Genomic DNA, 13,847 nt, shown 5'->3' with positions numbered 1-13,847 from the left:
CAATGTTGCCTATGAAGAATGTAGAGTGTCAGGTTTAGACCCACAATAAGCTTTTCATAGCGTTAGTCACAATGTAAATTGTTTTCTCTCACTTTTATGCATCAAAACCTTTTTTCATCATATCAATTTTTATTCCTGTAATTCAGAAGCAGTCACCTAGATTTCTGATCCATCTGTACATAGCACAAAGGTTCATCATGATTAGTACCACTGAAGCACTTGATGTGGCTAATGGACTAGCAATCCCATTCTAATGTCCCTACAATAATTCTTTAATTTTCAGATGTTTTCAAAGTTTGATCTTGCACTGATTTATATATTCCTAAATTTCTGTTGTTATTATGTGCTGCCAAGTCAATTCCAAGGTATGGTAATCATGGTATTTTTTGTTTTGTGTTTGTTTTAGGTATGTGAGCTTTTCAAGGAGTGATGTCACATCGCTACCCCCAAGCCAGCTTCCATGGTTGAGTGGGGGACGTGGCCCATGTCTCCAGAGTCCCAGCTTGGTACCATCATCTACAACATAAATTTTGATTAAAGCACCTCAGAATTATCTTCTTTTAACTACATTTCTTTTAACTACATCTCTCCTCTGTGCCCCCCCCCCCAAAAAAAGGTTAACAAGTCCCAGGCCAAGGACACAGAATAGTAAACCCTGTATTTTCTTCAGGGTGTAAACACAACACAATCTATGACTAGTTCAGGTGCTAATCAAATACCACAAATGTGAAGCAATCAAAGGACAAAGCACATGCACATGAAAAATGACAGTTAAAAATAGCTTGTGACTGATTACTTGCCACCAGACAACTGAAATTTCTTATCCACAGGTATTATGGTTTTGCAATCTCTGCTTCTAGTTTTTGGAAGTATAATCAGCTTAAAGCAATATGTCCCAGACATGTTGAGCTACAATCCTCATCAACATGAGCGCTTAATCTCTCCCACATGAATGTAACATGCAGGAGCATGTACACATGTAGGCCTCATAAAAATACAATTTGCAACTTGCTTATTCTATAACAGAGTCCACAAAATCAAATTTACAGAAGTACTAATATCACATTTCTTCTCTTTTCTTGTTCAGAACTCTGGAAGTGTTGAAACATACATTTCTAAAAACTCAGAGCCTTACAGGCATTACTGATACAGTATCCTCATCCTGAATAACATTTCTGCTAAAGATTAATCATTTAAATTCCTCTCTTCAATTGCCATCTCAAATTATAAGAGTGAATTAAAATTTTTATTGTCTTTCTCCATTCAATGCACTGTGACATCAACCCATTAAAAAGCACAATGACTAAATTCAGTGATAAATCATTTAATTGTAAAACTCCAAATTTATAATTTAAAATGCTTATTACTTTTTCTTCAGATTATTAAGGCAAGCCAACTATCTGTGCTTTTGTCTCTGCCTTTTACGTTCACCAATTGTTCCCAAAATATTATTTCTTTGGAAACTAAATTCTGTCAAACTGTTAGAGTGCTAATGCCTTCATCCCTGGAGGCTACTGAATGCGCACACCTCAGTCCAACAATCAGAGAATACTGAAGTTGGAAGGGGCCTATAAGGCCACTGAGTCCAACCCCTTGCTCATTGCAGGAATACAAATCAAAGGATATCTGCCAGGTGGTTGTCTATATCTTGAATGCCTCCACTTTGAAGTTCAGTGGTGCCTCGCTTAGCGATCGCTCCGTTGAGCGATGAAATCGCTTAGCGATGGGGTTTTGGCCATCGCCAGAGCGATCGCTTAGCGATGGCCCCTATGGGGGAAAATCGCTTTGCGATTATTGTGGGGAAGTGATCGTGGCAAAGAGACTGTTTTTGCACAGCTAATCGGCGGTTCCAAAATGGCCACCGGAAAAACAAAATGGCCGACCGCTGTTTTGCCTCGCTTTAGAGGCACCGAAAATGGCCGCCCCTATGGAGGATCTTCGCATAAGGTCAGTTTTTGAGCCCATAGGAACACATTAAACACGTTTTAATGCGTTTCTATGGGCTTTTTAAAATTGCTTAGCAATTAAATCACTTAGCAATGTTTTTTCCTGGAATGGATTAACGTCGCTAAGTGAGGCACCACTGTACTTACCACCTCTTGAAGGAATTGATTCCATGGTTGTACTGCTCTTAATAGTTAGGAAATTCTTCCTGATATTCACCTGAAATCCGTCTTCTTGTAACTTCAGCCCATTCTTACGTGTCCTGCACTCAGGGATGATCAAGAACAGATCCTGCCCCTCCTTTGAATGATGGCCTTTCAAGTATTTGAAAAGTGGTATCATATCTCCCCTCAGTCTTTTCTCAATGCTAAACATGCGGAGCTCTTTCAGTTTTTCCTCATAGGGCTTGGTTTTCTTGTCGCCCTCCTCTGGACTTGTTCAAATTTGTCAGCATCCTTCTTGAAGTGTGATGCTCAGAACTCGAAATAGTAGTCAAGATGAGGTCAAACCAATGCCAAACAGAGGGGAACAAGTACCTTGCAGGATCTGGAGACTATACTTTCATTAATGAAACTTAAAATAGCATTTGCCTTTTTTGTAGCTGCATCACACTGTTGGCTTGTGATTTACAACTCACTTGTAGTATTGCTTCTCACTTGTAGTATTGCTGAGCAAGGTATCCCCCCCATCTTGTAACTCTGTTTCATTTAGCTTTCCAAGTTGCAGTACTTTGTATTTATCCCTGTTAAATTTCATTCTGATGTTTTCAGCCCAGTGCTCAAATCTATTAGATCACTTTGAATTTTATTTCTGTCTTCCAGTGTATTAACTATTCCACACTATTTTGTGTCATTCACAAATCTGATTAGCATTCCCTGCACTCTCTCATTCAGGTCATTAATAAAAATATTGAAGAGCACAGGGCTGCTACCCCATTTGTTACTTCTTCCCAGTTTGAAAAGGAGCCATTAATCATCATCCTCTGAGTATGATTCTGTAGCCAACTGTGTATCCACTTGACAGTTGTTCTATCCAGCCCACACCTAGTTAGCTTGAATATAATGGGACACTCTGTCAAAGGCTTTGCTGAACTCAAGATACACTATGTCTACAGCATTCCCTCTCTCTATCGGGCAGGTTACATGATCAAAAAATGACATCAGATGGAGGAGAGGGGTGGAGGAACGGGCAGCGAGAACAGGGGAATTCTCAGGGCTCTGAGAACTCCTGGGTTTATTCCGAGTCAGCGAACCCCCCCCCCAAGAAAAAGGGGGTCGGGTTCCCACAGGAGACATGGGACCGTAGCAGGGGAGCCAGAGACACCGAAGAATCCAGACTGCAATCTGCTTTTTTCGGAGGAGTTTCTTTTCCTCAATTGCAACTGACTCGTGAAATCACCATGATGAATTGGTGCGTAGCTGCTCAGAGAAGGGGGAGAAAGGAAGATTTATGATCTGACTGCATGAACAGAAGCTGATCGGCTATCTCTACGGCAAGTAACAGACCAGATGTTTTGTTTCTCTCTGGGAAGTTTGAGTGTGGAGACAATCTCTTAAGCGGCAGAGGATCTTGGCAAACTTTGGAGGTTTTTCTTACTACGCCATAACTGAGAAAGTGAAACTCAATCTGTCTTTCCCACCCCAACCCCACCTCCTAAGGTTTGGCTTTTTATAAATTAGAAGCTTGAGAATCGTGAATGACTATGAACAGCTTAAATTTAAGGAACTTTACTTTGAGCCATAAAGGAGGACTATATATCTAAATAGTCACTTTTATGACCAGAGTGCTTTCCACAAGACTCTGAATCAGCTTTGGCCAAGGAGCGAGGAGGGAAGCTGAGCAACTTCGTCTGCCGGACTCTAATGGTTTTTGGATGAAAATTCTAAGGGCGAGACACATCTTTGAGATTTTGAAATGGAAACCGATCTGATATTCTGTCTTCAGGAATTTCAATCTAATCTCATCAATCATCTTCAGGCTCAAATTTCAGAACTGAAGACAGATATTAAAGTAATACTTCTTGACTTGGACACTATGATAGCAGGAGACAAACAGACAGTATCTTCTGAATCAGCTGAACAAGTATCGCTAGAGAGAGGGAGAGACCACTGTTCCTGAGGAGGAGACGGGAGATGAAACGATTGACTGCTCTGAACTAAACGAACAACGGCCTCCGGAGAGGCAGAGAGAGACTCTTTTTTTAAAAAAGCAGAATAAAATACTTTAAAATGAGGAAAGGAGGGGCGGGGACAAGGTGAAGGAGCACATGGATTTTATCCTGATGGAAAATAATATTAAAGAGAAGACATGGGTGAATTTAGAGGCAGGAATTTATGATCAGAGGTCGAATGGATCTGTGTTGCTTGGAAATCAAGATATGGATTATATTGAGAGGAAATTAGTAAATCACATAGAAAATGTCGTAATGAAATTTTATAGATGCAATTTTAAAACTGGTAAAAGGGGAGTAAGAAATTAAACTTGAAGTTTGATACTGGAGTAGAGAAGAAAAAGTGAAAAGAGGGGAAAGAATCCTGTGGATTAAATGATAAAATTTCTTGGTCCTGAGAGATATATATTCACACAGAAAGCAATATGAGCAATTACATTATGAACAATTATGGCCAGATGGGAAGCTAAAAGGTAAAATTTCATAAAGGTCAATGAAGAATACTACTACTAGATGTTTGGACTCTTATGGTTTATATAAAGATCTTAAATATGACTGAATCACTATATTGATTATACAGGTAAGATGAGATTTACAATGGTTTTTTTTACCTGTAAAAGTGGAGATCTTTTAGAAATATATTGAGCTGGCCTAGAGCTTCTATGTGGGGAGGTGTGCTTGGCTAAGCTACCTTTATGATGAAATTAGAATTGCTTATGATGAGTACTGGTTAGAGGTGAATGCAGGTGAAAGAATATATAGAGACTATATAGATAGCACTTTAATAGCCAGTAAAAAGAATGAAAGAAATGAAGTCATAGATCCACAAGGCTATAAATAATTAAAAATCCCTGATTTAAACATGGAGCAAAGAAATATAATAAAAATGGGGGAGTTACTTGTTGAATGTCTTAAATGGTAGATACATATAGGTAATGCTCAAATTAGATTACATATTCTGATCACAACTGTTTAGAAGGTATTGAGGATGAGTTAGAAATATGAAGATACTAAGTAACTTGTGAACTATAGTTGATCTATGCAACTAAGAATGGCTTGAATATAAGATCAATATAGGTTTAAGATTATATATTAGACATTTAAAGTATGTTAATCTTTAGGGTTTATGTAGTCAGAATTATATATTAAATGGATATGGCCTAAAGATGCTTAGTAGGGCAATATGGTTTATGTAGTCAGGTTTATATGTTAGGTGGATCTATTCTCCCCGTATATATGTTTTTGTGTTTGTTTTGTATGTTTGCCTGTGTTTAATAAAAAATAAAAAAATTAAAAAAAGAAATTATTAAACAAAACAGCAAAAAAATGACATCAGATTAGTCTGGCAGGATTTGTTCTTGACAAATCCATATTGGCTTCTAGTTATTGCTTTGTTTTCTAGTTGTCTGTATACTGACCACTTTATAATCTGCTACAGAATGTTCACTGGAATTGATGTCAAGCTGACTGGTCTGTAGTTCCCAGGTTCCTCCTTTTTGATAATAGGGACAACATTAGCCCTCTTCCAGTCATCTGGCACCTCACCCATTTGCCATTACTTCAAGAAAATAATGGACACTGCTTTCAAGAGCTTTTCAGCCAGCTGCTTTAATACTCTTGGGTGCAGTTCATCCAGCCCTGGAGATTTAAACTCAATCAAGGTAGTGAAGTATTCCTTGACTATTTGTTCCTCAATCTCCAGTTGCAATCTTGTCCGCTCCACCTGCACTTCACAATTGTCTGGATGGTCACAATCTGTCCTTTGGGAAAATTTACAGGAATTGAGCATTTCTGCCTTTTCTTTGTCTTATGCTGTTATTTTTCAATCTCCATGGAGTAGCTGAATCACTGTTTCTTTTGTTGTTTTTTTGCTACATATATACCTGAAGAATTCTTTTTTGTTGCTTTCAGTATCACTAGTCTCACCTTATTCTCAGTTTTTGCCCTTCTGAAATGATCCGTGCAATTCCTTGCTACTTGTCTACTTTTCCTTTGCCTACCCCTAGTCTGAAATGCAATGTATAAATCTACGTTCATCTACCTTCTCCTCAAATATTTATTAATACCCACTTAAAGGCCTCTTTCATGTCAATACTAGCTATTCTATTCATATATTTAATGTAGAAATTGCTAGACAAACTGTGCATCAGTATCAGAACACTATCTGATCTGCAGGTATTCATTTTACCTATATGTCATATATGTCAATAGTTTTAAATTGTGCAATGCTCTGATATAAATAAAAATCAGAACACTCAAAAGAAATAACCAGATTAATTCTGAAAAAATATGATAACACTGTTACTTCAGGAAGAGAAAGGCAAAATAAAAGAGGTCAAATTAAAAAGTCTGGCTGGCTTCTTATTAAACTCTCTGAAATTTCTTAGAGTTGGGCTGGAAATGTTCAGTTTTATATTTCAAGGTAAATGTAAACCATCAGATAGTGAAATATTTCTCTCTTGTATTAAAATGTTCTGAGATGGTTGTAATAAAGAAAAAATATCTTGCAGATCAAAGCAGTTAAGTTCTCCAAAGGCATGAAAATACCTCCCCTTGCTTCAAGTCTACAGAAGTGGTCTCCAATTTGGTGCTCAGCAGATCCCTGAGCACTGGATATACGTACTAGCTGGTATTGATGAAGGGGTGATCTACAGTATGTTGGTACTTCATGTGAATTCACTTCCTTCATGTCAAAGAATTTGGCAGATTATTAAAGAAAAGCAAGTTGCAACCAAGGCATCAAATCAGTACAGTCAACCCTCGACTTACAAACTTAATCCGTTCTGGAAGAAAGTTCGTAAGTCCAAAAGTTTGTAAGTCAAATCAGCATTTCCCATAGAAATGCACTGTTCTGGCTGTTTTTGGTTCTTAGGTCCGGGGCGGTTTGTAACTCGAATCATTAGTTCCCATAGGAACTAATGCAAAACTGGTTAATCCATTGCTATCACTAGGGGCAGGATTTTTTTTCCTTTTAACCTAAGATGACTTAGGTTTAAAAAAAGGAAAGAAAAGAGGGAGGGAAGGAGGAAACAGAAACCTTTTCAGCAGAACACCTTAAGAAGCACCTTTTCAGCCAAGACAAGCACCTTCTGGGAAAAACCAAGCACCTTTCAGACAACAGATCACCTTGAAAAGCACCTTTTCAATCAAGACAAGCCAATACAGTGGTGCCTCAATTAACAATGATAATCTGTTCCAGGAAAATCGCCGTTAAGCGAAAACATTGTAGAGAGAAAAATAAAAACCCCATTGAAACGCACTGAAACCCATTCAATGCGTTCCGAAGGGGTAAAAACTCAACAGTCCAGTGAAGATCCTCCATAAGGCGGCCATTTTCACTGCCTGTATAGCGAGGAATCTGTCCCTAAACACAGCAGGGAGCCATTTTAATCACCCGGCACCCATTTTGAAACTGCTGATCAGCTGTTCAAAAAAAGTCATTTTGCAAAGAATTGGTTCCCGAAGTAGAGAACCGATCATCGCAAAGCGAAATTGCCCCATTCAGACCATCGTTTTGCGATCGCAAAAAGATTGTCGTTAAGCGTTGTCATTGTAATGTGGGGCAATCGTAAAGCGAGGCACCACTGTACAAGCACCTTTTGGGGAAAGGGGGGCAGCAAAGGAGGGAGGAAACACCTTTTAAAATAAAAAAAAGCAAAAAAAAGAAGAAGAAGAAGAAGAACAGTTCGTACAGCACTGTACCAGGCAGTCTGAAGACTGTCTCCAAATCCACTCTCAAAACGCTGGGAAGAGCGAGGAAGCAGAGAGACACCCTCTTCACTGGCCAATGGTTAACTGAAAGTTCGCATTCCGCGCTTTCCCCACCTCTTGCACGTTTTTTCCATTCGTAACTTGAATCCAAGTTTGCAAGTCGAGTCAATATTTTTCTATCAGAGCAGTTTTTAAGTCGAAATGTTTATAACTAGAGCCATTTGTAAGTCGAGAGTTGACTGCACCAGTTTTCTTACAGAAAAAGAGTAAAGAAAAAGCATAGTTTTACACAAAGTTACAGAAGGGTGGGATTGTAAAATGTTTTAGTCAACCTAAGAATTGTGACTAGTATGATGAATGTAACAAAAAGCAACTTTAAAATATATTTATAATTGCTCAGTGTAGAGATCAAATTTGTCCCTTTTAGACATGGGCATTTCATATTTGTTTTCCAATCCACCCCTCTCCCTGTGCTGGGCTCCATGTGGTGCTCGGCTCTGTCATCTTTGCACCAATTGTGGAAGCAGGCTGGCCAGCTCTTCCCCACCTCTCTGTGGGGCTGACTACTATGACACAGAGGTGGGACAAGGAGTCTCCCCAGGGAAACGAATACAAAGTATCCATGTCTAGTCCCTTTCTTGTCCAAAACAAGTGATAGAACTAATACACACCAACTACATTAAATTGGAGAGGCAGGAGGTAAAGCCATGTGAATGGAAGGCTAGACCCGCTTAATTCCAGAAGCTAACATGAGAGCTCATTCAAGGAATGGTAACATATAACTTGGCTAGGCAACCTGTGAGTCTCACAGATGCACTCTGCTCTATCTACTAAAATACAGTTTTCATGAAGACAAAGAGCTGTTAGTTTCAGAACTCCTACTCTTAACATACAAGTCAAACATGACAGCAAAGTGGGAAGTTGATGCACTATGTGAGAACAGGCAAGCACAGGAGTCCAAACTAAGGCCTCTAAAAGGAAAATGTCCAGAAGCACTTCTGAGAAGAGGAAGGGCCAAATAGAAGAAAGTTATAAAGAAGCAGCAAGGAAAGCTTTTAGCAAAAGTAGATATAATAGGAATTAATAGAGAAATACAAACAGATACGACATATCATACTATAGTCCCAACAACAACAAAAAAGCATGGCTAAGGGACATGTCACCAGGAGATAGCAATTACCATATTTTTCGCACCATAAGACACACTTTTCCCCCACAAAACAGGGGGGTGGAAAGTCTGTGTGTCTTATGGAGTGAAGAAAACAGATTATATTTTCCTGTTTTCTTCTCCTAAAAAATTGGTGAGTCTTATGGAAAAGTGCGTCTTATGGAGCGAAAATACGGTATTTAAATTGCATTAGTAAAATATTTCCATGACTTTATTGATATTTATGGGATCTTCTGAAATTTGGTACCACAGGCTAAACTTTAAGGCCATGAAGTTATCACAGATCCACAGAACTAGGTGTGGCCTTCCAAGCCTTGTCGTCAACACACTGCCTCATACAGATCATCTAGCACTAGATCATCTATAATGAATCTGTCTGTTCAAGCTGTCCAGAAAAAAAAAATCTTCCACCGGCTATTTGGTTGTACCATTAATTATTGTTACCATAAAGAAGTTATTTCTTATGTTTAAGTGAAATTTTCCTGTAATAGAACATTATAGACCTCTACGCCTGGATCCAGAACTCTAGAGGAGGTCTATCAATTAATTTACGAATGTCATGTAGGCTTTTGCTGTTGTAGTTTGTTCTTGACTCTGAGGATCTGTCCTTCCAGGACTCATCTTGTTTTATGGTCAGCATTCATTTTTATTCTACTCTAACTTTTTAGGTATTTTTCTTCCCTATCCCATTGACACTCTTAAAGACTCATGGGAAGAGGGGAAAGATTTATGTACCTTAAGAGCCTTGTGGCGCAGTGGTTAAACTGTTGGACTGCAGCCAAAACTGTGCTCATGACCCGGGGTTCAATCCCAGGAAGCCAGCTCAAGGTTGATTCAGCCTTCTATCTTTCTCAGGTTGGTAAAATGAAGACCCAGTTTGCTTGGAGGAGGGCAATGGACAATGTAGCCTGCATAATTAACTTGTAAACTGCCCAGAAAGTACATGAAGCGCTATGGGGCAGTATATAAGCAGCACACTTTTTGCTTTTTAAGAGGTAGAAAACAGACATAGTAAGTTCTGCCTACAGGAACTTGCTGGTACAAAATCTTGTTTGGTCTGTAGTGGTTCTTTTTTATAACTAAAACAATATGTATTTAACAATAAATTAACTGATATGAAACCAGACTGAATTTCAAGGCATTAAACTGGTAATAATGAACATTTGATACCAAACTGACTCTGACTTAGGACAACTCTTTCTAATGTTTTCTAGACACAAAATAGTTCAGAAATGGTTTACATGTAAAATAATAATAAAGAAATGGTTTACTTGTTCTGGCACTCTAGGATGCTACAGTTGTGCAAAGACACTCAGTCTTGCTTTTCTTCCAAGGGGCACAGTGGGGAATCCAACTTTTGATGTTCTGATCGAGTAAGCTGTTCAATTGCTACAGGCATATAAAATGTGGTCCCCAAAAATAATTTGGGTGAATAAAACTATAACCTGCAAATGAGTTGTCAGAAGCCAAGGGAACCTCTGAACACAACAAGCTCTTTGGCTTATCTAACCATGTGGCTTTAAAGTCCAACTGTAGGAAGGTGAGAAATAGCCAACTATGAAGTTCAGATGCAAACAGAACTCAGATGGAGAAAGAACAGGTACACACTTTCAGAATCAAGGAACAATAAACAATTCATCAAGCACTAGTTTTTGCTTCAGACAATACAAAAATGCAAGACTATTTTCTCCTCATATATTTGTATAACTTGAAGATAATGAGGTAAAAAGCCCCTCTGGGGCAAGGATGCAGAAACAGATGAATCTACAGCATTACTTCACATGTTGCCTGGTTTAGCACTGATTTGCTACAGCGCTCGTACTTAGACAACCATTTTGTGGTGCTCAACAGGGGCCACATCTACTTATGAGGTAGACTGGGCATTTGGGAGATGTGGCGCCCGGTCTCTATGCTGATGTTCCCATAAAACACAATGTTAAAATGACCACATTTAGCAGTCAATTTTTGGGGCTGTATCCTCAGCCCTAACTAAACACTATAGCGCAATATTTCAACAACAACAACAAAAGATCTCACAGCTGACTATTCATACTAGAAAATACCACCATTCTACAAATCTCTGGAATGAAGCATCACAACAGAATGTGCCATACTGATGTCTTTGCAATATTTTAAATGTATATGTTTTTATTCTCCATGGTTTTTTCAAGTTTGTCTGCTAGCTCAAATGCTAGCAGTTCCACCTCCAGTACCCAGAACTGGACCAAAGTCTTCCTAACTCAGCACTGGCTTAGAACATGGCAAAATCCAGATTCTTTCTGAAGCTCTCACCTGCAATTGAACAGTTCCACATTTAAAAAGTTCTCCAACTCCCTAAAGAACAAGGTTCATGAGAGTAATTGGGGAAAAATAAAATAAAATCATACAATCAAAGAGCACAGTGGTCTCTAGCAACAATTATGGTAAGATGGAAAACAACAGGGCTCCTGCCCCTTTAACTACTGTTCAGAAAAGGAATTTCAGGAATTGTAGCATGTCACTCTATACCTGCAATCACTGGTGGCTGATGAGCAGACAACAAGAAATGACCACCATAAAATGGAGCAAGCTTCCCTGGCTTGAACTACCAGCAACTGATACATTCTGCCTGCTTTTGCATCCCATTCTATCTCCAGGTTATCCTCCTCTCATAAAATCTCCAACATTAGAATTAATCTTAGCTGGTCAAAAAGTAACTGAGTATCATAAACACTACTTTCGCTGTTTAAATCATACCACCATCATTTTTTCTACATCACTGAAGTTCTTTGGTCCTGACTCTTGACAAAATTTTCTTGTTTGTCTTCCTTTTTCAGAAACCAATAGTTTTAAGCCACCAGAATACTGTATGTTTAAGATTACAGTATTGTGCTCTGGCTTTCCTCTCAATGAATGAATATTTATTTGAACTTAAAATTCAACATTGTTAAAAGATTCATTTCTGACCCAGCTGAATAACTGTCTCTGCAGGAACCACAAAATAAGCAGAAGGTAGAAAATAGCAACTTACCCAAAGTTAACTAGAATTCTGAGGTCAGGCCATAAAGGTTGAAAGTCAGCATGCTCTCTACTTTGACAAATTGTGTAACCTCTAGCTTTGCTATACTATTAAGAAGTTCCAGTTAGAGGGAGTTGTAGATCACATCATTTTTGGACACTACTGATTTAAAAACAATTATTAAAATCCCTTCACTGGTCATGTTTTAACTACTCTTGTGAAGATGATCATTACATTCTCTTAAGTCAATTTTGACTTATGGTGACTTTCTCCAGGGTTTCCTAGGTATAATCAGAAGTGATTTACTGCTCACTCCTTGTAGGAGCATCCTGGGACCCTACAGCTTGCCCAAGGTATACAGGCTTGCTCTTCTTCCAGGAGGCACAGTGGGGAATCAAACTTTCAGACTTTGGGTCCATAACCAAAGAGGTGCTTCTACTTTCTCCTTCTCCCCACAAGACTTGCGTTTAGGAAAGGCTGCAGAAGCAGCAAGCTCATAAAACAGCAACAAGGTGTTTCCCCACATCATTTACCTATCAATGTATTTGTTTTCAACTGAGAAAGGAAGAATAAAATTAACCCATTTAATTGTAGTGAATTGTCACGTTTAAAATTTGAAAAACCTAGCAGGAAACTATGATTCATGTTCTTTGGTCTTTTCTGTTTCACTTCACTGTTCTACATTTATAACCAACCCATAGATAGGCATTATCACAAGAAGATTACTGCTTTATTCATGTAGCACGAATGAACTTAGTAAAGATTTTTAATAAGGATGACGCTCCGTTTAGGAGAATAGGTAAGGAGGAGCAATGAGCTGAAGCAGATTTCAAAGGCCCCATTTAACCTGAGAAAGAGAGGCCATGTGAAACACATGGTCAGGAACCAGGGCCAGGCATAAAAGGTGGGCGGAGATTAGGCCTCTTGCTAAAACAGCAGTCAAAACCTTCCTTCAGCTTCCATCATCAGCGTGTTCAGCCTCCACAACCACCAAAGCTGCCTTACCAGGCCTTTATCTGGAAGAAAGATCATCCTCTTCTTCCCCATCCCTGGTTATTTTCCATGGTTACACCTCACTCTCGGAACAGTTGACGTAACCCTCAAAACACCCCTGAGCATGTGTAGACTGCGCCACGAAAAGGCCTCTCCCACAGATTTCAAATAAGGAAGGGGGGGAGGAGACCGAGGGTTTTCCACAGAAGCCCAGGCCGTACGGTTTAAAAGGCTCCAGCCCCGACCCCCTTGGCCTCCCGAATTAAATAAATACGCGCAAAGCCACTCCCAGGAGCGAAGAAAGGGAAGGAGGGTCCACCCCCACCGCCTCAGGCCGAGGCAGGAGCGCCAACGCTTCCCCCACCCCACCCCCGCCTTCCTCGCTGGCAGGCCGGGGGCCCCAGCCTACCTTAGCCACGTAGTCCTTCACCTCGTCCAGGTCTCCGTTCTTGAGGGCCCACATGAACTCCTTGTCCGACATAGCGGCGGCCACCCTGACGGGGGGGGGGGGGGGAGATACGGCGAGAGGGCCCGGCAGTTCTCTCACACGAGGAAGAGGAGGGGCGGGAGGAGGAAGAAGGGCCCGGAGGGGCGGGGCTAGACGCAACCGGAAAGGGGCGCGGTGGCGGGAAAAAAAAAAGAGTCCGTTAAACGGCCGTTACGACTCCCAACGGCCTGTGCTGCCTACGGCGGGCGCCCCTGTCAGGAAAAGGCCGGCAAAATGGGGGAAAGGCTACGCAACTAACATCCAATAAGGTGGCGGCATATGTGCTGTAAGCCTATATATATAGTTCGTATATGGCCACACACCGCTTCCGGCGGCTACTCCTTGGGTCCGCCCACTCAAAAAAAGAGAGGCAAGC

The 13,847-nt window shown here is 40.1% G+C and overlaps 1 protein-coding gene across 1 annotated transcript in view; it reads right to left on the bottom strand.

Moving 5' to 3' along the window:
• The window catches only part of MTPN (myotrophin), a 28,294-nt gene extending 14,589 nt beyond the window's left edge, over positions 1-13,705 (bottom strand). The window contains exon 1 of the mRNA XM_020792184.3: positions 13,394-13,705. Within this exon, the coding sequence (XP_020647843.1) occupies positions 13,394-13,465 (72 nt within the window). The 5' untranslated portion in view covers positions 13,466-13,705. The remainder of the gene's footprint in view (positions 1-13,393) is intronic.
• Positions 13,706-13,847: the final 142 nt, after the last annotated feature.

This window comes from Pogona vitticeps, chromosome 5 (assembly GCF_051106095.1).
Source record: "Pogona vitticeps strain Pit_001003342236 chromosome 5, PviZW2.1, whole genome shotgun sequence".
NCBI lineage: Eukaryota > Metazoa > Chordata > Lepidosauria > Squamata > Agamidae > Pogona > Pogona vitticeps.
This window is presented reverse-complemented; position numbering and strand designations above follow the sequence as displayed.